General features: G+C 46.4%; 1 protein-coding gene and 1 long non-coding RNA gene across 12 annotated transcripts in view; one reads left to right on the top strand and one right to left on the bottom strand.

Moving 5' to 3' along the window:
* Positions 1-26,220, bottom strand: part of RBFOX1 (RNA binding fox-1 homolog 1) — a 2,185,863-nt gene that overhangs the window by 1,836,141 nt on the left and 323,502 nt on the right. For all 11 annotated transcript variants that reach the window (XM_033428861.2, XM_049699911.1, XM_049699912.1 and 8 more), the window contains exon 3: positions 6,470-6,529. In XM_033428861.2, coding sequence (XP_033284752.1) covers positions 6,470-6,529 — 60 coding nt within the window. The remainder of the gene's footprint in view (positions 1-6,469; positions 6,530-26,220) is intronic.
* The window catches only part of LOC125961530 (uncharacterized), a 199,756-nt gene that overhangs the window by 49,991 nt on the left and 123,545 nt on the right, over positions 1-26,220 (top strand). The gene's annotated exons all lie outside the window — the stretch shown is intronic.

Here is a 26,220-nt window from a genome sequence, read left to right as displayed (position 1 = left end):
GTCATCTCTGCCAGGAAGCCTTCTCTGACTGCCTATTTGTGCCACTACCGAATTTTGTATTCTGCCTCCACTGAGGAGCAATCAGATGGTGCCTCGATTATGGGTTTCTTTGTATTCCTTGTTGCCTTCCCTCATAGACTGCAAGCCCTTGGAGGGCAGGGTCTGGGTCTCTTTCACCTTTGTACCTTCGGACTCTTAGCACTGACTGCAACAGAGTTTGTTTAAGGGGAGGGGAGTGGAGGAAGGGATAGATGATGAGAAGGGGAGGTAAGCAAGACAGCAGGTGAGGAAGGAAGGGGAGTGGAGGGTGGAGGGCATCTAGTGGATGGAGAAACTCAATGCAGCCAGAGAGACTTAGGAAGAATTTGGGGGCAAGGTTTTTCTGATGGATCTTGATGGACGGCGAGGAATCCAGACAGTTAGATTTGGCGGTGGGGGTGACCTCGAGCAGAGGGGATAAACTGAGCCAGGGTCCACAGTCAGGGAAGATGGCGCATGAGACGGGAGGACCCAGGCTGGAGGAGTAGCAGGATGGGGCCCAAGCCCAACTTGGAATCGGAGGAGTTTGTACTGTATTCACACATCCTATGGAGCTACTGAAACATGATGAAAAGGAGAGAATCCTGGTCAAACAAGTGAAGCTGACCAGTTGGAGAGGGAAGAGCTGGAAGTGGAGGACTGGGTAGAGTTGGTTATAAAATCCAGATGCAACATAAGGAAGACATGGACCAGAGCAGTGGGTCCACAAGGGATGTACTGAGGGGAGAATGGATAAGCTTTGCTGACTTCAGATGGGGAGTAAGAGAGGGAAACGCCAAGGATGCCAGGGGACAGGAGGGTGGCAATGCCTTTGAATGTACAGGAAGAGAACCAACAGGGGAGGCAGGCAGCCAGGCAGCTCCGAGTCGGCTGCTGTGAGTCTCCAGGAGCCACCTGGCATTGGCATGGCGCCTGTACTGCCACTCCGCCCTAATTACCAATCATTATAATCGCAGGTGCCACTCCTTCCTGCTGAGGACAGGAGTGGCCTTAGCTCCACGCCCATTGACTGGCATCTATAAATGGGGTGTTACATGTCTCCCATACCTGGTCACAGGCACCACAATGGGGGATCAGGGGGTGGAGAGCTGAAAGAGCCTGGTGGACCCACACTTTACAGATGAGCTGGTGGCGGAACCGGGGATGAAATCCAGCACCAAAGCTCTTTCTTGTATGTCCTGCTGCCTCTTGGAATTTAAAACAGGGCACAGGCCTGTTAGCACTAACAGTAAGTATGAACCAGAGAAGAAATGACCAACTAGCCTGCCTCACGAAGAAACTGGCTCCTTTTCTTTCTTTCTTCTAGAATCTGGTGTCAAACCTTGGTCAACTCCCAGCAGAATAAAGGCTGGGCAAGCAGGTGTGGGTGTAAAAGGGAATGGGATCACGTTTTCTTCCCAGAGCTTTACATTCATCCCTCTAAACAACACAGATCACTTTTGCTAAATTCCAAAAGGTGGCAGCATTCCATTAAATATTCATTTGCTGCTGAGGCTGCAGCAGGGAGCCTCCCACATAATTAACATGGGGAGGAAGTTAAGACACCCAGATGGCCAAATGGCAGAGGTCAGGATGACTGGAGCGCCCAGCACTGATGGGGGGGCTGTGTGCCCTCTACTGGGGGAGGAAGGGAGGATACTGGATGGAAAGACCCTGCACCCCAAGACAAGGAGAACTTTAGACTCATCTTAGGACTCTCATAGCACAGAATCAGTGGTGGTCAGACCCCAGGGTTGCCCCCTGTTCACACCACTTATAATCCCCTCCACTAGAGTGTGGGCAGGACCTGTGACTTGCTTCTAATCAACAGCAAAGGCGATGGGATACCACTCGCATGATTCCGTTAGGATGTATAGACCTAAGGCTCCGATTTGCTAGTGTGCCCTACAGAGACTCTCCCACTTGCCATGAGCAGGGAGTTGCCCATGAGAGGTGGCAGGGAACTGAGGGCTGCTTCTAGGAGCAGAGGTCCACCGCCCTCCATCCACAAGGGACAGAATTCTCCCAACAACAGTGAGCTCCAGGTGAGACCCCAGCCCTGGCTGACACCGTGATTGCAGCCTCATGAGACCCTAAGCAGAGGACCCAGCCATGCCAGGCCTGGGCCTTGGACACATGTTAACTGTGAGATAATAAACAAGTGTTTTAAGCTGCTAAGTTTCAGGTGATTTTTTATGTAACAAAAGAAAGTGAATACAGTATATATCTGTTACAGAAATGTATAGGGGTTGTGAAATATGGCTCTGGAATGAGGCAAAACAAAGTAGAAATTTGGATTCTGCTACTTAACTGCATTATGTCTCCAGGATAATCGAGAAAGAGAGAAAAACGCGAGCAGAATGTTATTTGTGCTCAGCAGTGTCACCTCCATCTGCTTTAGGAGGGATTCACTCCAGAGCAAACACCCAAATTGAGTGTGGATCTGTCTCATTCCCTAAGCGACTCTCACCACATGACCATTTGACTGCAGTGACCCCAATGTTTAAAGACAGGCATATGCCAGGCATCCAGTGTGATGACCTCAACACAGGCACTTCACCTAGTGCCTAAGCAAAGACTCCGGTCTGTTCTACTGTTCGAGGAAAGCATGGCTGTCTCAGATGTGTGGAGGGGCAGAAAGGCTGGTCTCAGCCTGGCATCCTCCTATGGGATCTTTAGCAGGTAACTTTGACCAGGTGTGATTTTTGCCTTACTTGCTGACTCTGGACTCAACCCCACATCTAAGATGTTCCCATAAATGCTCCCTGAACCACCAGACAGAACCGGGTGGCCTTATCCTCAGTTCAGGAAACAGCCCAATCTAGGTTCAAATTCCATATCCAATACCCATTAGCTTAAGACTCAGTAAGTCACTCTCTGCTGAGCCTCAGTTTTCTCACCTGTGAAATGGGGTTAGGGATAGTTCCTCCCTCACTGGGCTGCTCCAGGGATAGATGAGATAATACATTTGAAATACCGAGCACAATGCCAGGTACTTCCTAGGTGCCTAATAATGGGCACCTCAACCATTATTATTTCCTTATTCTGGGTGCAAGTGAGTGGCATCTAATGCGTCCAGGAAAGGCCCTTTCTGGAAGACAGCACTAAAGTGGAAAGCTGGGGTCAGAAATTGCAGAGCTGGCTAGCACCACAGGGCAGTGAGTGGAAAGGTGCCAGGGCCGAAGGCATCCTGCCTCCTGGGGTGGCCAAGGACCAAAAAGTCTGTCTTTGGGCCCTGGTTCAGTCTGGTAAACCTCATTTTCACCCCTCCAAGGGGACTGCAGCATTTCTATGACAACTGAGAATGAAACTTTACTAAAATGCCATCAGCTGTCCTGGAAATCTCCCTTAACAGCCCAGAGCTCACTGCTTAATTTCAAAAATAGTTATTATCAATATTATTATTATTATTTCTACTATCAAGGAAAACAATTGCTTAATGTAAAAAAAAGAAATAAAATCTGAAGAGTCAAAAAAAGTGCAAAAACCACCATTTAGTTGAATTTCCCATCTGCCTTTCTGACATCTCTCTCTGCTTTTCAGAGAAAATTAATATATGAATATAATTGCACATAATTGGAATCATATGATATATGCTGTATTTCTCACTCCACAATATGTCATGAGCATCTTTCCAAGTCAATAAATATAAATCCTCACCATGAAATCCTAGCAGCAGCTTAGAATTAGACTTTATGGATGCACATAATTGACTTAAATAATTCCTTAGTGGTGGATATTGAAGGTGTATCTTTTTATTATTATTTTTGCTAATACAATCATCCCTCAACAAATATACAAACACAGCTTCTCACACTCGTATAATCATCCCCAAGGTGTAAATTCCTAGAAATGTGATTACTTGGATCAAAGAGTGAACACGTTTTGCACATTGAGACATGTGAGATAAACTGCCACCCAGAGTGGTTGGTTCACCATATGCTGCCACCAATGGAGGTCACACAAATGACTGCTGCTACCTAAGACATGTTGGGTTGGGAGGCTGACCTGTGGATTCCAGCCAGAAGGACCCAGACCAGGGTACTGTGAAGGTCAAATGTGGGGAAGGACGGGAGGGTTAGGGTCTTCTGATCTTCACAGCTTGAATCTCAGGAAACCTCTAAAAGTCTGCAGCCTCCAGGGGGAAACAGCAGGATAGTATCTTTGCTTCCAGTAAAAGGAACCCGTCAGACTTCATGAGGTGAGGTTGGTGGTTGAGGAATCCTTAACCCAACCCAAGAAAGCAGAAAATCCAGGGGGTGCTCTTCTAAGCTCATGGAAAATGGAGATCTCAGCCACCACTGGTCTTACTATGAACAGTGAGCATAGGAGGTAGAGAGTTTTCTCCACTCTTTTCCAACTACTTTCTCCTTAAAAGCTTCTGCACTGCACCCCCAACTGCAAGACTCTTTGGTGAGTCACTTTCCTGCTTCAGGCTTCATTTTCCCATCTGCTAAATGTGTTTAGGATCTTTATGTTTTCTTTTCATAGACTTGGTGTGAGGTTACAAGAATGCTGTGTGGAACCATAAGACGTGGTTATTTTAAGATTATGAAAAGTGTGGTAGCCAGCCTCCAAAGTGGCCCCCAGTAATACAGCAGAAGTGACAGCATGTGACTCCCAAGGACAGGTCACAAAAGGCATCGTGGCTTCTGCCTTGCTCTCTCTCAGATTTCTCACCCTGGGGGAATCCACCAGCCATGTGATAAGGACACCCAAGCAGCATTATGGAGACGTCCACACGGGGGAACTGAGGCCAGCTGACAATAATGATCTAAGCCATCTTGGAAGTGGATCCTCTAGCCTCAGTCAGGCCTTCAGATGATGGCAGCCCCAGCTCATGAGAAACCATGAGCCAGAACCACCCATCAAAGCCAGATTCCTGACCCACAGGTACTGTGAGATCATAAATGTTTGTCCTTGTACCTGGACTGAGGCCCAGGGTTATTTTTTTATGTGGCAAGAGGTAACTAACACACTTTCCTGCTCCATTAACCATCTTCGCATCTACAAGATGGGGAGACAATTTCACAGACTTTGGGGTGAAGCCAGAAGACTGTGCCCCAGTGATGGAGTGGGTCAGAGGGTGGATCCACGCTCTGTGCTCTGGGGTACATTTACTGCACTTGAGTTTTGGTTTCCTCATCTGTACAATGAAGACAGAGACAGCACTTACATTACGGGGTTGTTCAGGGGACTTAGCGAGAACAAAGAAGAAATGTCTGGTCAACTGCAACGTGGGACAAGAAAGTCGGTTGTGTGGTTGCCATTTCTCATCTTCTTTCCTCCTCTTCCTCTTCCTCCTGGCATCTCAGATAAATTCTTCTTTCAGGTGATCCAGCAAAGAGGTTTATTATAAAAAACCCAACCTCAAAAGTCTTTTAGGGGAAATAGACAAAGGCCAAAAGGTGGGACCTTGGAGAGTCCAGCTTTGTACAAAGTATCAGCATGATTGGGGCATAAGAGGGAAGCATTCCAAATCAGAGCACACACACAGACACTGCCCAGGGCCATGCGAACATCTCTGATAAAAGAATCTATTCTCAGCCATTCACTTAACACTACCATAATGTCTTGCCATAATCTGCATTGTTATTCCTTCCATACTCTTATTTCCCATACTATTTTTTTTCTTTAAGTCAACTCACCTTTTTTTCACTTAAATATTTTCAAAAGATATTTCAGATCACTACCATAAATAGAAAGCCAGTATCACTTGGTATAAAGAGAAGATCATCATAAAACCAAATAATAATGATCAATAGAAAACAACAACAGAAGTCCGTGTGACCCTTGAAATCATCTCAGGGTCCCCACCAGTACACAAGCAGACCGCACTTGGAGAATGCACCACACAGTTAAACATCCTGGAAAGGCTGGGCAGGAGTGATTTTGGAACTGTAAGCGCAGGGAGCATCTCTGCCACTGTACACCTGGATGTCAGTTGGGGGGTGCACAGGATCCACATCTGGCACCATCACAGTCACATGCCCTAAAGACCCAAGTCCACTGCCACCATGTGGGGCCCCAAAGCACTCAGCTAGCATCCCTATCTTTACCGCGGGGACAATGAAACGACGTTAAACTTCCTTCCTACTTTCCCAGCACCATGGGGTCCATCCTCACATCAAGAAGTAAAGAGATTAGCCTGTGGCCCCTCCCCCAGTCGCTGCTCCTCTAGATGCTCCCCAGTGGACCTGGCCCTCCTCAGAGGGAGGTCCTCATCTTTCACATCATGTACCGCAGCTGAGACTCTGGCCCCAGGTGTTTCCTAATAGAAATTCTGCGAGTGCCTGGGAACCTTTATTCCCTCAAACCCGGTTACTTCTCCAGCAAGATCAGTTTCAGGTAAAAACCACTCCCGGTGATTGATGACAGCGACCAAGGAGGCTGAAAAGGAGGCAAAAGCAGTTTCAAACTCTAATCTGCTCAGCAAAGTGCTTCTACTTACTGAGTCTTGTGGACTGTTCTTGGCACTGGAGAGGAGGGCTGAATTTTCAGATGTGTAGTCCTGTCAAAAACAAAGACAAAAATAGGTTGGGGGGCCAGGTTGAGGAACAAAATTCTGATTTGGAGTAACCCAGTTTAGCATGACCTGAGTCTCTCACCACACTGAGCCACTGAGAGCACTCGCCCCGCCCCCTCTGTCCCCCCTCTCCTGGAAGGGGTCTAGACCCAAACTGCCCCACACAGCAACCACTAGCCACATATGGTTATTCTGAACTGAAATGTGCTGGAAGTACAAATTACACACTGGATTTTGAGACACCAATGAGAAAAAAAAAGAAATGTAAAATATCCTATAAATATTAATATCTCATTAATATTTTTATATCAATTACATGTTAGAATGATAATATTTAATAATACATAAAATAAAGCACATTAGTATATTTAAATATATAAATATATTATGAATATTTAAAATATATTGTTACAATTCATTTCATCTGTTTCTTTTTACTTTTTAATGTGGCTACTAGAAACATTTAAATTGCGTATGTGGCTCTCATGACATCTCTATTAGGCAGTGCTGGTCTAGATTTTTCTGAGTGTGGACACTCCATCCTAGCCTGAGGATACAGGTGGTCCTGCGAGACCCACACCCAGTTGCTCTGTTCCTTTCCACTGTTTCACGCCGGTGACAGCTCATGTTTATGGAGAACCTGCGATGCTGTGTGCTTAGTGATCTTCAAGCATTTTCTTCTTTAACCCTCACAAGGATGTAAGAAGGAGGTTTTGATCTCAGCCCCATTTTACAGGTGGAGAAGCACAGAGAGGCTGAGAATTCATCCAAAGTAACTCAGCAGGGATGCCGTGGAGTCAGGGCTTGAACCAAGGTGTTAATGGTTGGGTGTTGGTTTAATCACTGTGGTCACATTCTCCCCCTGATGGCTTTATCCACTTCTCCGTGATGCTCACCAAATGGGAGTCTGCCGTAGCCAGTCACCATCCAAGTCTGGGGAGCAGGCCCCCCAGAAGATGCCAGCAGTGCCTGAAGCTCCAAATTTTCATTTAAGTCATCGGGGTTTTACCTCAAGTCATGCCTTAAACCTCCTGGGCAGAGAGAGGAGCGTGTGTATCTGTGGGTGTGCGTGTGTGTGTGCACGTGTGTTCAGGCATGAAAGAGATCAAAATATAGACTGAGACACAGAGATCAAAAGAGACAGAGAGACAGAGAGAAGAAACGGACCAGACACAGTTATTCACACCCACCCACACAGTCTTGAGAGCGCCGCTTCTGTAAATAGTTCTGAACTTGCAAGAAGACAGACACTACTTCTCATTTACCTTTTTGCAGTTTTCCCATAGTCAGCGGTCACAGAAAAAGCTGACAATAGAAAATCAAACTTGTGTTTGTGTCTCTCCTCCCTCTACACAGAGATTGGTCCTCATGCCACCCCCCCCCCAGGTTACAAAAATGAATTAATGAATTAAGGGAAGAAGGAAGGGAGGGAGGGATGGACTTAAATCATAGGCCCCCATCCAGCAACTGCCCAAAGCAGCAGCCTGAGCAGGAGACAAGGGGGAGGATGTTGCCAAAGGGGTGATGTTTCTGACAGATACACTGATTCTCCTTTGACAGGTGTCCTTTGGCCTGAGAATGGCTGGTTTTGGTTGCTTCCTTCTTGGCCTCATTTTATAAATGAGCCAACTAAAAGCCGTGCTTGAGTGATGAGTTCAGCCCAACAGCAGCTCTCAACCATCAGACAACATCCAAGTGTAACAGATCCCCTGGGATCCCTGTCTCCTGTGCCATCCCTGCAGCCACAGCTGTGCAAGGTGACCCATCCCTCTGCCCACTTCTCGCTGGTCTAGGGATGCACAGCTGCCCAAGCAGCACCAGTCACAGGCTCTTTCTCAGGAACAGGAACCAAGACAGATGGAAACGGTCGCTGGGCTCCAGGGGTCGAAGGCACTTTCATTCAAAGCCAGTGGGTTCATGGCAACCACTAGCTCTGGAAAGATGAACTTGGGGTTAAGCCAAAATTAAGAGGCCCCCAGAAGAAGCTGGCTGTAAGAGAAGGGGAGAGTAACTCCAGGTGAGCTGTTCCTCTCACAGTGGCCAGAACCCTTGGGCCTGGAAAGAGACAACTTACTTATACTCAAGTATGATCAAGTATGATTTTATTAGGAACCTCATCACCCAAGGAACTCCTATCCAGCTGCCCCTGTAGAGCCTCTTCCTTCTCTCTGAACCATCCTCGCTTCCCACTCTCTTCCACCAGCCAGGGGCCTACCCTCCACACATGCCTGAGCCTGGGGTCCCAGAGGCCCAGGTTCTACTCAACTGACTCCCCCTCACTGTGCCCTACTTCCTTCTCAGGTCAATTAGCAGGAGCAGAGGAGTCTTCACCCCAAGGAGATGGAGGTGGTACCGACTCAATCTGCCATCCTCCGAAGACTCTTTCTGCCCTGCCCACCTCTTACAGACCTTCTCACATCTGTAATGGTTCACGCTCCTGCCCACACTGGCAGCCCCCACCCTGCTTAGCACAGTCCCTGCATGATCCTGAGCAAAGCAGCCGGCTGTACACCAAGCCCCCATGTCCCTGTTTCCCTCCTTACCTTGAAAACAGTGAGAAGCACAGAAATAGGTTCTACGCCAGATTGGAGAGACAAAGACGAGATAAGAGATGTTGTCTCTCAAAGAGAGGGGGAGGCAGCAGCTGTCTGACGCTGTTCTCGTTCCCAGAAAGCCTCGCTCGTCCCTCTCAGTCCTTACTATAAACATCCACAGCTTCCGACTCAAGCCGGTCCATCATGGTGTGATTTTTCAGGAGAGAGAAGATCTGACTGCCTCCCCTTCATGGGTCACAGACCAGCCCCTAAACTGGTTGTCTCCCTGGATGTCGCCCCCTTTCTTCCCTTTGCCCCGAGTGCAGCTGCCCCCTTCCCTGGGCCTCACCCCCTCCTTGGAAGTCTAGTATTTTCCCCTTGGAATTATTCCCCTTTTGTGACTCGGTTTACAGCTTTCAGAAGCTTGGGTACAAATTACCAGCAGTGGGGACTGAGCCAGTTTAAACAATGACCAAGGCAGACAGCCTGTGGGACCATGAAGTTTCACCCTCTCAGGGATTTGGCATGAATTGGTGTGACTGAACTGCCTGGAGAGCAGTGGTGGGCAGCGTTAGAATGTGACATTCCCTGCACAAAAATGAACTTTAAAGGGTTTATCTTTCAGGTTAACAGAAGGCCAAGACCATGACTAGATAAAGCCTCCTGAGTAATGGACAGAAGGTGAGGGGTCGGGGCCACGGTGGGGTCCCAGGGATGGAGCCAGTAAAGACCTGCAGGGATCCCGGCTGTGAAAGACAGGTAGGGTCAGCTCTCCAAATGTCTGCTACCCCATCTCATTACACCCTAAAACATCCTGACCACCACTGCTCCTTGAAAAGTCTGGATGCCGAGAGAAACAGGGTGGGTTGAGGAACCTGTGAGACCAGATCATGGCCCCTAGGTGATCCCAGACAACACACATTTTCACCACCCCACAAAGACTGTATTTTCCAAAGCAAAAAAATCAAGATAACACCTTAATTTGTGGACAAATTAAAGGACATAACGTACTCAATCTAATCACGTAGGTTTTTATCATCTCAGAGTGGTGAACACCTTTCTCATTACAACCCAAAACCCATAAAATTAAACATTTTGAACAAAATAGTTTTATGCATGAAAAATAATACCATAGGGCTTCCCTGGTGGCGCAGTGGATGAGAGTCCGCCTGCCGATGCAGGGGACATGGGTTCGTGCCCCGGTCCGATATGCCGCGGAGCGGCTGGGCCCGTGAGCCATGGCCGCTGAGGCTGCGCGTCCGGAGCCTGTGCTCCGCAGCGGGAGAGGCCACAACAGTGAGAGGCCCGCGTACCGAAAAAAATAATAATAATAATAATAATACCATAAAATGAAAGACAACGAGTGATAATATGAAAAAATTATAACTCAAAGGAAAAAACAAGTAAAGGAGACATACAGCCAATTCACAAAGGATGTGGTGGTACAAACGTCTGTCACTGACATTATGAGATCCTTGACTTCACACATAATAAACAAAATGCAAATTAGGATGATATATTATTTGCTTTACTGAGATTAGCAAAGATAAAAGTCGGATAAATTATCAAGCTCGTAAGAGTGTAGAGCAACAGGTAGTCTTATACATAGTGGAATTACACATCAGGCAAAACTTTAAAAGCTGGTAATATTTAAACCAGCAATCCCATGTCTTGGGATCTCTGCTATAGAATGGCTGCACTTGTGGGAAATGCCCAATGCCAAGGATATTCGTTGAAGCAATTGTTTATAATTATAAAATATTGGGAGCAACATAAATTTCCATTATTCAGAGACCAAGTAAATAAGTTATGGTGCATCCAGACACCCCTAGTAAAGATAATGAGGTAGCTCAATACAGAATGATAGGGAAAAACAGTAAAATGCAGAGAGGTATGTATAGCATGCCACAATCTGTTCCCTGTTTTAAGAATATATGCATATGTATCACATGTATTGAAATCTCCAGAAGATAGATAAGAAACCGGCTTTAAAAAAAAAAAACACTGATTGTGGAGAGAGGAACTAGTTGGCTGAGCAGGATGGAATAGGAGAGAAACTAATTTTATTCTTCTGACTCTTGAATTGTGTGCTCTGACATGTATTATCAATTAGGATGTTTTGGGTTTTTTTACTGTAAAATTTTAATTTTATTTTGAAAAGAAAATAATTTAAGGGAATAGCATGCAGCAATACTATCAGAGCCCTTTGGGTAGGGATTCATTTCTAGACATTTTCTGAAAAGTAATTTAGCTTGCATGATGTGTTGAATGATCTGGGGTCATTTTGGAGGACAACAGCCCTGTCAACGTGCTCTGAAGACAGGAATATTGGCATTGGGGGGGATATTTTAAAGGTTTTTTTTAACCAGGAAATTCAAGTGTGTGGCACATAAGCTACACTTCCCTATCCTGTTCCCAGGGCAGGCAGTGCTAATCGAGTGCTGCATTTTCTTGCCGAGCCCAGATGCAATCTCAGAATCCATCCCAACACACTCAGAAATGCTACCCCATCCATGCACACTGCCACACCAGCTGAAATCAAACTCCATCCCTGGTAGGGTAGCCATAGGGCGAAGCCAGAAACCTGGAAGCAGGGTCTCTGCTCACATGGTTCCTCAGCAACCCCACCTGGGCCTGGGCGCAGGGTTATGTCACCAGCCTCTCAGCGCCCCAGTTCCCCCACAGGTGGGAGCAAGGCAGCCAGCTTCCCAAGGCCCATCTTCTGAAAATGTCATCTGGGCCCCACCCGCCATCCCTGAATCAAACCGCCAGAGCCCTTCTGAGAAAACGCTGGTTAACCTTCAGTAAGGAACTCGGGCTCCCTCATTTCCCCCAACTTAGAAAATTCCGTGTAAATGTCAGATTAAGCCCTTCAGGCCTCTGCTTTTAAAATGAGAGATAAAATTTAGCTCCCTATTCCCAGATGTTAAAATCTCTGCTTCTCCCCAGGGCAAAGAAATCAATGTGAGTAAGCTCCGTATTTTTTTCCCTTGGAACACAACCACTTCCAGCAATTTATTTGACTGACTATGCCTTCTATTACCATGTAAATTGTTTCAGACTGCAGGAAAAAAAAAAAGTATTAATCTCCTCTCAGTAAGTCATAAAAAAAAGAAATCAATTTCAAGGTCAATTTAGCCCAAATAACACCTGCTGCCCTTTTTTGTAACCTGCAAACTCCTATGAAATGCTAGGCTGTTGTCCAAGGCATCAATATGCAGCTATGGAAAACTGGGTTTCACATCAGTCAGAGCAGTGCCAGGGGAGACCCTGGCCTCGTGGCCCAATGGTTCTGAGGGTGAATTTGGGAAGGATAGGGTCAAAAGGACTCAGATAAACTATCCTCTGCAGGTCAGGGCAGGGGTGTGGAAGGAGGGCTGCAAAGGGGGTCAGGTAAAGTTGGGTTCCAGGAGGGAATCTGGCTGACTTGCTGTGTGACTCTGGGAAAGTCATTTAACCTCTCTGAGCTTCTGAATCTATATCTGTAAAATTACTTTTTAAAAACCTGAAAATAAAATGAGGGCTAGGTCATCTTATCGGACCCATCAACCCAGTCCATTGCAGAGTTTATCAAAGGTTAGATGCCCAGGGTTTTGTAGTTACCCTTCATCAAGAGACACAGTAGCATAGCAATTAAGGAAACAGGCTCTGGAATGTGACTGCTGGCATCCAAACTGTCCCGATTTCATTTGTGAGCTCCTTGACTTTGGACAAGATACTTAATTCCTAGGCCCTGAGTTTCTTCATCTGGAAGTTGGGAGTAACGACGTTACCCATTTCTAGAAAGAGAGAACTACCACACTCGTGTCGTGGAGGAGAAAACTGGACTCAGGGTGTTGAGACTTGCCCAAGGTCACCCAACGTAGGAGAGAAGCTCAGGTCTGAACCCTGGAACCCCTGCCCCAGGCCATCATGCCTCTTACATCCTGGCCCTGGAACACTGCCGCTCGGTTTACCTGGTCCCGTGGTGGATGAGGCACCACATAAACCCCAGAACCTCAGGCAGGTGGTTGGAGCCCCCACAATTCTTCCTCTTGAAAACCCTGCAGGTGAACAAGGCTTCTCCATGGCACATGCCCATTCCCTCCACCACCCTGAAACCACCACTTCACCACTCGTGAAGAGGTCACAGAATGGGGTCAGCAGCTTCCCACGGTTGGTCCAGGACCCAGGAGATGGGTAAGCCCATCGCTGGGACGTGTCCCAACAGGTTTCTTCCTGCCCAGGTCCTGACCTTACCTGACCCACAGTCTCACATGGGATTCAGGTTTTCAGCTACATCTAGGTGGCCCTAGGAGCCAGGATAGTCAAGAGGCACCAAACCGTCCTCTCTCTGTTTCTGTATAAGCCAGCCCCATATTCCCACCTGCCCATCCAATCAGCTCCCAAGCCATACCACTGAAATGTTTCCACCTGTGGGAAACCTGTCTCACTATGGCAGCCCCGATGCTCATGCCTGAACTCAGATCACGTTCACTGCAGTGGCTCCAACTAAGTAGGGCCTCACTGACTCCACTTTCCCCTTCAGTCCATTCTCTACGCCAGAGGGATTGTCTTCAAGTGTAAATCGGTTTGTGTCACTCCCACTTAAGCACCCTTCCAGTCTCCTCCCCCCACCCCCCGGCCAGGGTCATGGGAACACTGTGCAGTGTTGCTCATCGTTTACATGGGGTTGCATCAAGGTCTGCCTCCTTAACAGATCACTCTGTCATGGAGACACCGAACAGACCACATATGACAATGCTAGCCCTGGTGCAGCTACAGAGGAAGTGCCGGACCTCCTGGGAAGTAAAGCTAAAGAAACAAAACTCAGTTAACTGAGCATTTACCATGTGCTTCAATATATAATGGCACAGCTAGTTACCTGTTAGAAGCTTAAAGGGGACTTGGGCTCTATACCACAGATCCCAGCCATTTTCTTTAAAAATAGTTTTATTGAGATATAATTCACATAACATACAATTTGCTCGTTTAAAGTGTATGATTCAATGGTTTTTAGTATATTCACAGATACGTGCAACTATCATCACAGTCATTTTTAGAACATTTTCATCATCTCAAAAAGAAACGCTGTACCCTTCAGTTATCATCTGCTATCCCTCTATCACCCCCAGCCCTTGGCAACCACTGATCTACTTTCTGTCTCTATGGATTGCCCTAATCTGGACTTTCAAATAATGGAATCATACAATATGTGGCCTTTTGTGACTGGCATTGTGTTGTCAAGATTGATTCAAGTTGTAGCACATATCAGAACTTTGTTCCTTTTTCGTGGCTGAAAAATATTCCGTTGTATGGCTAGACCACATTTTGTTTATCTGCTAATCTGCTAATGGACATTTGGGTTGTTTCCACCTTTTGGCTATTATGAGTAATGCTGCTATAAACATTTGTGTACATGCTTTTATGTGGACCTATGTTTCAACTCTCTTGGGTATACACCTAGGAGTACAATTGCTGAGTCATATGGTAACTCATATGGCAAAGCATAACGGTTATATGGTTTAATCATTTGAGGAACATTGTTTTCCAAAGCGGCTGCACCATTTTACAATCTCATCAGCAGTGTATGAGGGTTCCAATTTCTCCACATTCTCATCAACACTTGTTATTACCTTTGTTTTTGATTATAGCCAACCTAGTGGGTGTGAAGTGGGGTCTCTTTGTGGTTTTGATTTGCATTCGCTTAATGACTGACAATGTTGAACACCTTTTCATATGCTTGTTGGCCATTTGTGTATCTTCCTTGGAGAACTGTCTATTCAGATCCTTTGCCCATTTTTAAATTGGGTTATTGTGTTTATATGTTCTAGATACAAGTCCCTTATCAGAGAGATCATTGGCAAATATTTGGGGCTGTCTAGTCGCTTCTGAAAAATGTCTTATACTAAAGTAGCCAGGGCTTGTCTGTTACAGGTAAGCAACCAACGGGGCAATGTCACAGCACCTCCTCAGAGCTTTCTGTCCTGGCTCCCTCTGAGGGTTAGAACCTGGACCTACATTTTGGATGCCACTATCCAACATTTTCAACAGACAGACAGTCCTGTGCCAGGACTTGATCCCACACAAATCAAGCCAGGCTCTCTGGAGGTGAAGTGGGAGTTTCAGTAATTCTTAAATCTCCCCAGATGATGACAATATGCTGCCAGGCTGTGAACTATGGGTCTAAACCCAGAGTAGAGGATTTAGAGGTTCTGGAGGGGCTGTCCTTTGAGGAGTCAAAGTTACCCATGGGGTGGCAGGACATGTGCAAGTAGCCATGCCAGATTCCCAGTTGTGAGATTCTGTAGTTCTCATTTACCACAGCAGCTCCTAAACCTCTAACTGCTCTTTCCAGAGAAAAGCAAGTGTGTTGAGACATAGGGGATTCACAAAGAAAAAACCAGCTAAGTGCAGAGCATAGCCACAGACCCCAGACAATGTCTGCAAAGGTAAAACAAACAAACAAACAAATAGAGCCAAGAGGTGGAAACAATCCAAATGCCCATCAAGGAATGAATGGATAAACAAATGCGGTCCATCCATGCAATGGAATATTATTCAGCCATGAAAAGAAATGAAATTCTGATTCATACTACCATATGGGTGAACCTTGGAAATATTATACTGAGTGAAATAAGCCAGATACAAAGGCCACATATTGTATGATTCCACTGATATAAAAATGTCCAGAATAGGTGAATCTATAGAGACAGAAAGTAGACTAGGGGTTCTGAGGGGCTGGGAGGGGAAGGGGATAGGAAATAACTGCTTCATGGATACAGGGTTTTGTTTTGGGAGATGATTATGTTTTGGAACTAGATAGAGAAGACGGTTACACAATATTGTGAATGTACTAAATGCCACTGAGTTGTTCACTTCAAAATGATTAATTTTATGTTATGTAAATTTTACCTCTTTTTATTTCTTAATAAGAACCAAAAAAGTCCCAACAGACCCAGACGTCTCTCTTTTGCTGCCTTGACCATATTTCTTTTCAAATAAAAATAAATATACAAAAGCACACTTCTACATACATCTGTACAATCAAGAGAAGCTTTCTCTTCTATTAATCTCTAAAGCCATTAAAATTAATAGGATCTGTAACAGGAATGTCTAACAGACTTACCAACTCACTGAATCAAGAAACAAGCATGGGCAAGAACAGAACTGTGGTCACCCCAACGCATGGAGAATTTCAGTCTCCTGTGAGCGAGTGAGGTGTGGGTAACTACAGCCCCCTCCTTGCTCATCTGTGGTACAGGGATGGCCTCTGACCTCCGAGGGTACCTGACACTCAGGAGAGGGCAGCCCACCTACTCATGCTGCCATGTGAGCAGAGACTTTGAAAGTAGAAGCTGGGGTGGAATGATAAAAATTAGTCTGGGAGAGAAGCAATGATTCATTATCATGCCCTTGCGAGGAAACTTAAGGCATGAAAAGTGTCCACTGGCACATGGGCCACAATATCTAATGAGATGAGGGGAGACAGGACATATAGAAGTCCCGGCAAAAATGCTGGGATATGCTGCGTGGAGATAAAGGAGGGCATTAGTGATGCAAGGTGAAACCCAGACATATATCTGGCTCGAGATGCTGAACACAGCACGCAAGTTTTCCCAAGGACGAGAGCAGCGGGGGCACTGGTGAAGGAGACATGGGTTACTACAGGAGCTTTTGCAAAATGAAGTCAGGGAGAATGGCAAAACAAGTGAAGCGTTAAATAAATACTTCCTGAATGGAATCACTAGGGAGAACACTAAAATTAGGATGTCTGACAAGGGCTTTTTATCCAATCTGCTCAGGATTTCTTCAGGGTTCCTGAGAGAGACGTTGTCAGTAACCCACATGACATTATGGGCCATTTCTGCAGAAATGGGACATTTGGAGCACGGAGCACTGGGCAGGCTGATTAGAGGGATGTGGACCGGACTCAGGGGAACCAGAGATGCCTGAGGCAGCCTGAGATCTCTGGGCCAAACCTGGAAGCAAGTCCCTGAGAAGGAAGAGGGCACCAGCCAGTGAATCGCTACATTACAGAAGTTAAGAAAGAGCGTGGGCTCTCATTCAAGCAACCTGCTCTGTCTTTTAGTAGATGCATGACCTTGAACAGCTCTCTCCACTTCCCTAAACCTCGGCTTTCCCATCTGTAGGATGGGATAACAGCTTTCATCACAGGAGACTATTCAATGAGATGATCATAAAAGCCCAATACAATCTTTTTAAAACACTATAAATCATACTACTTAGGGAATTACCTATTCTTTGTATACAGCTCCGATTAAGAGGGGGAAGTGTACTGTCAATTTATGTTTGTTTATTTTATTAAATTTCCCATTTTTTTCAAAAAAAAAAGCCCAATAAATCATAGCTGTTATCATCCCCATTTCACAGAGAGGAAACTGAGGCCCGGGAGAGCTAAATAACATTCATGGATGTCCCTAACATATGTATTGGCTTTTGCTGTGTGTGTGGCGTCCTGCAGCAAGAACTCTGCATAAATCATATCATTTGACCTCTAGAACAACCTATGAGAGCCAAACTGGACCTCTCCTTAGCTGTGTGACCTTGGGCATGTTATAGTACCTCTCTGTGCCTTGGTTTCCTCCTCTGATATAAAGGAGATCATAGTAGCACCTTCCCTAGAGGGCCAGTGCAAGGCTAAATGAGTTACTATGTGTAAAGGTCTGAGAAAAGAGCCTGGCACATGCTCACAAATGTGACTATCAATATTATCACTGATATAAGCTCATCTTACAAACAAGACTCAGAGAGGGTAAGCAAGTTGCCCAAGCATTTGCTTGGCTACATTTGCACTAAGCTGATAAGGGATAGAGTCTGTCTGACTATATCACTCTTCTTTCCTTTGCATCACTCAGTAGGCACTTGGGGCTTAACTGGTGACTGCCTCTTCTGGGAAGTTCCCAGCCGCTCCTGGGACACGGCACAGCATAGAGGTTAAGACAGTGTGCTTCAGGCCCTGATAAGGCTGGGTTCAAATTCCAGCTCTGCTCTCACTTTGACATGTGACCAGAGAGGGTTATTTAACCTGTCTGTCTTGGTGTCCTCATTTTTAAGGGGGTGGGGACCCTAATAGCACATTGAAACCTCAATAAGTGGTAACGTCAATGCTTTCTCCTGGCTCCAGTCAATGCTGTGTGGAAGGAGAGACACTGATTTTACTAAGCTGTGTCATTGCCTCCTTTCACTCAGCTGCTCTGAATGCATCCAGAGTCCTTGCTAAGATGGCCCTTCCCCCTCCTCAGCCCATCTCTACCCCGTGGCCCACGTGCATCTGTCTCCGTCGCCAGCCAATAGGAACAACTTCGTGCGAGTGTGGTCTGGTACTCAGGGGGCCACGGGAAAGCCAAATCCCTGGGATTAGGATTCCCTTGGGACTGCCTTCCTGCAGAAGAGGGAACTGTCAGCTCTTTTAACAGTGAAATAATTGCAAGTTTGAATGTGGATTCCACGCCAAACAACTGCAATTAGAAGCCACCTTCTGTTCGCAACAACTGCTGCTTAAATGTAATCGTTGCCTTGTGCACAAACCCCAAATGAGTGTCTCAGTTTTGCTTTCAACTACACTTTCTTGTCTACATTAGAGCATCGTCACCTCCTTTCCTAAAGCTCACATCGCTCCTACCTCTGGCTGCTTCTCCCTGTTCCTGGGTCAAGTCCACACGCCCTACCTGGGGCAACAAGGCCTTGTGTATGGTCTGCCCCCAGCTCTCTTCTTCACCCTCTTCCTCCACTCTTGACCCTCTCACTCTCTGAGCTCCAGCTACACCTGCTGTCATCCCTGCTTGGAAAGCTAGTTTGGTTCTGCTGTTGAACTCTACATATCCTTTAGGCCACAGTCCAAACATCACCTCCTCCAGGAAGCTTTCCGTGATGTGCCACACCAGGTGAGAAACTCCTGTGACACACCCTTGCAGCATCATGTACATTATAGCACTTCCTAAAGCTTGAGATTACTAATCTGCATCATCTGCATAGTTATGTAGATAACTGTCTCCCCCAAGAACTGTACCCCATCTGTGTCCCATGGATGCTGCTTTTTCTACCCCCAGTGAAGTCCCCACTGGCACATAGAAGGTATCACTACATATGTGCTGAGTGTATTTAATCATGTAAATGGTTTATTCTCCCTAATGAGTGCAACCTCCTCAAGGTATGGCCTGGGTCTTAGCCATATTTAGGTTCCTTGTGGAACCTAGCATGGTCCCTAGCACATGAAAAGTGCTCAGTCTGAACTGGCAGCATTTTTAAGCAGCCTCATGCTTTAGCTACTATTTTCATTTTTGTCAGAAAAATGCAAACATGAGTCCAGGGCAGCCCTTCCCCGTCCTCCTCTGGATCCAGTCAAGTACAGCCTCTGAGGGCCCTTAGCTTGGGTACTTGCACTCACCCAGGAAGACAGACAACCCTTTCCATCTCATTAAGAACACATCCCAGGCCTGCCCACACCAACATTCCTTGAATTTTCACAGCCTGAAGACTTCCTGCTCGGAGCAGTCAAGATGAAGGAAATGCCCCTTGCTTGGCCTGTCCCAGGAGAGCTCTGGCCTGTTCTCACAACCTCCCTATCCCCACCTGGTAAGACTGGGAAGTGGCAGGGAGGTGCCTGCCTCTGAGTATATGGTTCCAGGCTCGCTCGCCATTGAAGAATGGGATCATTAAGACGGGTTATGACATAAATGTAAGGTCATCTGCTGAACAGATTCCTGCCCCTGGGTTGCCCTTGGCTGGAATCCCATCAGTTTGCCTTTAATTAAACCTGACTGTAGGAGTCCCCCATCCCCAGGCAGGCAATAGGATCTGGAGGCACTGCCCACGAGCAAAGCCAGGGCAGCACCAGATACCACAAAAGGTAACATTTACATCCACTCCCCAAAGATGGCATGGTGGGGAGCTCAAAGCCCACATAAAGCAGATGTTTGGAGGCTCAGCACCTCCCAGGGAGAATGATGAGTGCTGAAGCAGGACCAGCTGGAGGAGGCAACCCAGCCGAGCAGCCCTGGCCTTGGTCTAATGCCCGCCTTGCTGGCAGCCTGGCATGGGCAGCATCCAAGTCACCCGGGTGATGAAGTGAAAAGTCTGTACCTCCCCCCGGGGGAGGGCGGGCGGGGAGGGGAGGGAGCCACTTCTCCCGGTCCTTGAGAAGATCCACAAGCTCAGTCGGCACTTATCCCAGGGAAGCGGTGCCAGGCGAAGCTGAGACCCATGCAGCTGGGGATGTTTTCCCACAAGCTCCATCACCAATCAGTCTCCGCAGCTGCTCCCAGATCAGAATGGAATCCAATCAGCCAGTGCTCACGCGAACCCAGAAAAGCAAGACTGCATTAACTGCCCCTCCAGGCACAACCCTCACCCACCCACCTGTGGCTAGACCTGCACCATCACTGCAGTAGACTTGGGGAGACTGCTGCAGAGGAGACAGGCGGGGTCCCTGCCCTGTCTGGGCTTAGAGTCTGTTGTGGGAGATGTTAAGTGGGGAATTACAGAAGTAATTGGGTAGTGAGAGGTGTGAGAAAAGCCATGAAAGGAAAAGTCCAGGATGCTATGAGATCTCCCCGGTGCATAAAGATCCGAAGAATGACAGGAGTTGGTGGACGCGATCCTGGCAGAGGGGTCAGCCTCAGCAAAGACCCGAGGCTGGCACTTTATAAGCCAAACAAGTATCACTGGAGTGGGCAGGACAGGAAATTTGGGGTCTGGAAGGCCATGCTAAGAACTTCAACCATTCTCAGATAGCAGCAGGTGTTTGGGCAAGGTCAGGTGTGTTTGAAAAGACTGCTCTGGATGTAAGGGGGTGCAGGAATGGACAGGAAGGAAGCAGGAGGAGGCTGCAGGAGAATCCAAGAATCCAAGATGCTGGGAAAGTGGACAGAAGAGGGAGGTGGAGGGGAATGTGTTTGGGGGTGGATTTCCTAGGACAGGAGAATTTAAGGGGTGTGGGAGTGAGGGAGGAGAGGAAAGGATGATTCCAGGGTTTCTGTATAAGCACCTGGGCAGCCATCTGTGCTGCTCCCTGAGCTGAGAGACCCCCGTGGAAGTGCAAGTTGGGGAGAAGATTCTGGGTTCCATTTTGACCTCGCTGCAGAATTAGGGATGTGCAGCCTCTGTGCACCAGGACCTCTGGGGTTGAGTGGGCGGAAACAACCTGGTCCCCGGGGGGTGTTTTAATCTTCATTTAACCTCCGCTTCCTGCTTCCTACATGGTTCATTATTGGTATTTCACAGAGGGGTTCCTGAGGATTCTTTAATATCTGCTGAGAACCTTGAAGGCCTCAGAACTAATAGCTGTCAGAACTAAATTAATAAAACAAGGCAGCTTTTTTTTTCTTTTTTTTCATTCCATGAGTCACTGTGCAGGAATGTTTGCAGAAAGCACCTGATCTCCCAATGGCTTTTCATGTTTTGAAATTGACAATTCTTTCATTCCAGTCAATAAACTTCTAAATGTCAGACCATGGATAGGGTTTTCCTAGCAGGGTTTGGGATCCAAGGTCCTTCTTGAGATGCAGGAAGGATGAGGGAAACAGATCTCTCTCTCTCTCTCCCACCCTCCCTCTCTTACACTTACATTTATACTTACACTTACACACACACACACACACACACACACACACACACACACACACACACACACACACACACACACACCCTCCAACAAGTAAAATTTGGTTACCCAGAAGAACAGAGGCCAGTGTTCCTTCTGACAAACGAGGGCAAGTAAGTAAAAACCCAGGTCATTCATCAGAAATTTCCAAAACCCAAAACCTCTTTGCAAACAGAAGCTTTTCTTCTTAAAACTGACTTAGATTCATCTGGTGGGAAATCTCCCCTGACTTAACATGAGACGCTTTATATTAGATTGAACCAAAAGAAATCTCCAATATTCAACTGGACTGTTTATGACCTAAAGAATAGCCATTCATCAGCCTAATGATATTTATTTATCCCTCTTAGTGTGAATATTGACTTATTTGCAGAAATATTCATGTGTTTGGTTATGAAGTGCTGCCCCAGGCACCACTGGAGGTGTGATGTAATGTGTAGCATAGGCACCTCAGAGCCTTTCTAAAATCTGAAAAACGATGAATTCCAGACCACACCTGGCCCCCACACCTGGCCCCAGACCACACCTGGCCCCATTAGAAGTTTTAATGACTTCTATTACTACAGGTTTGCAAACCTGTAGTAATAGAAGTCATTAAAATTATTTATGGGGAATGTTCTATGTTGCAAGGGACTGACATCAGATAATTCACTGGGAATGAGGATGGAAAAAGAGCACATGAATGCTAATTATACAGATAAGGCACCACTGTTCCCACTCAATTTTAGCTGTTGAAGCCCCACACTGTTTTGACCTCACAATGCTGGGTTGAGCCTACCCCCAAGACAGGTCCGTGCCTCCCTAACACCCCCAATGTGAAGGAAACCCCTGATTTAGCTACCAAGAGTGGAAGCTGTTACAGAGCCAATCAGCCTAATAGGATGCTCCTGACATCCCAAGTCTGCCTGTTTTCAGATCCCCATGAAATAATTACACTGCTCTTTCCTCTTGGAAAATGGTTTTCGTTAAGTTGGAGAAATGTGTGATTCGATAAAGACATCCCACATGGGGCTCCTAGGGGTGTTCAATTGAGAGAGATAGACCAACTTGGAAAAGGTCCTGACAGTGTCTTATATCAGACAACCTGGAGGTGAGGGGACGGGGAAAGCGGGGGATGGGGGGGAGGAGACACAGGTCAGGAGGGAAGGGGCTTCAGCAGAGGGCTCTGAACTGTAGATATGGTTCCCGATGGATATCCATGGCTTAACTCCTCTTTAATCTTGGCCCAAGTGGTGTAATAAGCCATTCTTAGAACTTAATAACTCCTCGGCATCCAATCAATAACAGCTCTGAAATATCCCTTCCCTGTATTTATTTAGTTCTCTGGCACTCAGACACTGCAGCTCCTTATTCCCCAGGATACCTGCATTTGCACCTCACTTTCTTTATCAACAGGGCAGCTCCTGACATATCAACCCAGAAGGTGCGCCTTTAAGAAATGGGCTTTGATGGAAACTCCCCATAATGGAGAAGCAAAAGGACCAAAGAGACAAATGAGTCAACATGTTTGCAGTATCTCCAGAACCAACCTAAAATTGATGTTGGCCCTTCTCCTAGTTCCTGTTAATGCAAAAATGTCATCTGGATCTTTGGGAGAAAGGGGCCAGGATGCACATCTTTCTGGATTCATCTGGAAAATTATCAGTACCCAGTTAACCAACTTGCAGTACTGACAAATGGAAAAAAATTTTTTAGTTCCTCTCTTGGGTGGGTGGGTGGAGGCTATTTGCTTCGATTTTTTAAACTATTTTCTTGATTGATATGGACTTTGGACTCAACAGAAAGATAAGCAGGGAGGGAACAAAGGAAAAGAGGAAGAAGGAACATGAAGTCCATCTTGACAGGACTCCGTCAAGAGAAGAAATGGCTGCAAAGCTTCCAACCCCAGTAGCCCCAGCCCAGATGAGCAGACGACCTCACTTCAAAGTGCAAACACTGGTGATCCATTTACTACAAACTTCATATAATGCCAGTTTTTGATGCTATTATTAAAAATGAGGGGAAATTGGGTATCTTGGCACCAGATTCTCTGGGTGGTAATTCCAGCTCAAGAAGAGGTTACATCGCATTCCAAGTAGAGACGGAGTTAGCACTTCTTCCTATTTTGACAGAGAGGTGATCAGCCCAATTAGGTCAGTCGAGGTTAGTTGATTATTTACTGGTTAGGTCTATACCAGCGGTCCCCAACCATTTTGGCACCAGGGACCGGTCTCATGGAAGACAATTTTTCCACGGACCCAGGGTGGGGGGTGGTTTCGGGATGATTCAAGCGCATTACATTTATTGTGCACTTTATTTCTAATATTATTACATTGTAATATATAATGAAATAATTATACAACTCACCATAATGCTGACAGGAGGCAGAGCTCAGGCAGTAATGCGAGCAATGGGGAGTGGCTGTAAATACAAATGAAGCTTTGCTCGCTTGCCCTCTGCTCACCTCCTGCTGTGTGGCCCGGTTCCTAACAGGCCATGAACCGGTGCCAGTCTGTGGCCCGGGGGTTGGGGGCCCATGGTCTACACCATGTGGCACTTCTGACTACTCCATGTGCCTCTGGAAGTTTTACCTCTGAGACAGGTGACTCCAACCTTAGTTGGAATGGGACGTGTGTTCCACACCCATCAGGTAAGAGTAGGTGCCAGGGAATGTGGTGCCAGAAATTGCCATTTTCCAGAGAGGCTTTGGACAAGGAGGTTGACTCTTCTGAGCTCTAGGTGTATCATCCATGAAAAGAGAAAAGTGGTACCTGCCTGATATAGAGCTGTTAGGATGATCATCTGAGCTAGAACACATGAAGGACAAGTTACCAATAAACGGTGGCTGTACTGATAAGGATGATGATGATGAAAATGATGGTAATGATGACAACAGTAATGGGGATGACGATGAAAATGACTATGACAGAGGTGACAATAATGACAACGATGATGAAAGTGATGATATAATGGTGATGATGATGTTGACGGTAATGATGACGGTGACTTACTTTTCCTTTATTTCACCCATTCCTCAATATCCAACTTCTCAGAATTAAAATTAAGAAACAGCCTATTCAGAGAGAGCAATTTAGGATGTTCTTAGGTAAAGGAAGCTTCATAATTGTGATGAAGTAAGTCCCTTTTATAAAGCAAATACACTTCCATGATAATAAAATAACCCCAATGTGAAATCCCTCAGCAGAGGTGGTTGTACCACAAGGTGAATGACCCTTATTATCACAAAGTTATTAAAGTATCCATTTGTTATCTGGTTAGTCAGGGGGATGGGGCCAAAGCCATTTAGCACAGTATTTATCAAGCAGCAGGATTGGAAAAACCAGGCTCTCTGCAGGGCAGTTGGGCTCCCACCGTCTTTACAGCTCAGGTCTGGCTTTGTGAAGCCTCCCCTTCTGGAGACACTATTTTCTTGCAAAATGCAAAACAAGCAAAATCATGAATTTCAAGAACTTACTTACAGCCTCCGATTCTCCTAAAAGTTTCCCCAATTTCCTGATTTTCCAGAGTTCAGAGGGTTCGGAGACTGTAATATGGAGGAATTAGAAAAGTGCTGACACTCCACTCAAAATATGTAATCATTTTCTTAAGTTAAAAACAAAAACAGCAATTGAGACGGCAGGACAGGCTTGTGAGGGGATGAAAAACCTTCTCAGGGGCTGCAAAGGGAAAGATTCTGATGCAACACGGTTGAATCTTATGTTTTCCAAGCGAGAGCAGCTAGCAGCATTACCTGTTGGGTCAAACTGCACAAACTTATTTCTCCTTCTGAACCTTAGTTTCCTCACCTGGAAGAAAATGAAACGATTGTGATGCCCTCACAGGTCCCTTGCAGGTGTGAAATTCTACCGTTCTAAGATTATAACTCTGTTGTCAGCCTTCCACCCAAAATAAAATCTGAAAACCTGAAGACCTCATCAGAAAGAACGGCATCAGGTGGGCAAAATGAAGAAGCTGAAAGATAAACAGGATGTGGTACAGGACAGGCCTGTTCCATACAGAGGAGCCTTGGGAGGGGCCAGGGAAGGATAAATATAGGGGCCAAGATTTGGGACCAGGGAGACAGCCAGGCAAAGGAAGCCTCTGCTACAGGAAGCTGCGATCTATTCCTGGTGCATGCCCTGGGGCTGGAGCTCTCAGAACAAGCCATGTCCAAATCATCTGGAGCATATACTGAAATGCAGTTTCCCAGGCTCCACCCCTAGTAATTCTAATTCAGTATATTTGGGTGGGGCTCAGGAATCTGCATATTTAAGAGCACCTAAAAATGATTATGATGCAGGTAGGGGAGGGGTTGTGGAACAGCTCAGGCCAAAGCAGTGATGAGAAAACTGAAGAGGAACCACTTTTATGGCCTTCACCACCCCACCCAAGGCTGGGGACAAGGACCAGCATTTCCAACAGCTGCCGGGGGAACTCTGACACGCCTTTCTTCCACTGCTCACTCCAGATGCCTCAGCATCATCCCCGATACTTCTCTTCCCCTCCCACTGTACCTCTGATCCATCAGTAGATCCTCCCAGCCTCACCCTTAGAACACA

The sequence above is a fragment of the Orcinus orca genome, chromosome 16 (assembly GCF_937001465.1).
Source record: "Orcinus orca chromosome 16, mOrcOrc1.1, whole genome shotgun sequence".
Taxonomy (NCBI): Eukaryota; Metazoa; Chordata; class Mammalia; order Artiodactyla; family Delphinidae; genus Orcinus; species Orcinus orca.
Note: the sequence above shows the minus strand (reverse complement) of the source record. Positions and strands in the feature narration are given on the sequence as shown.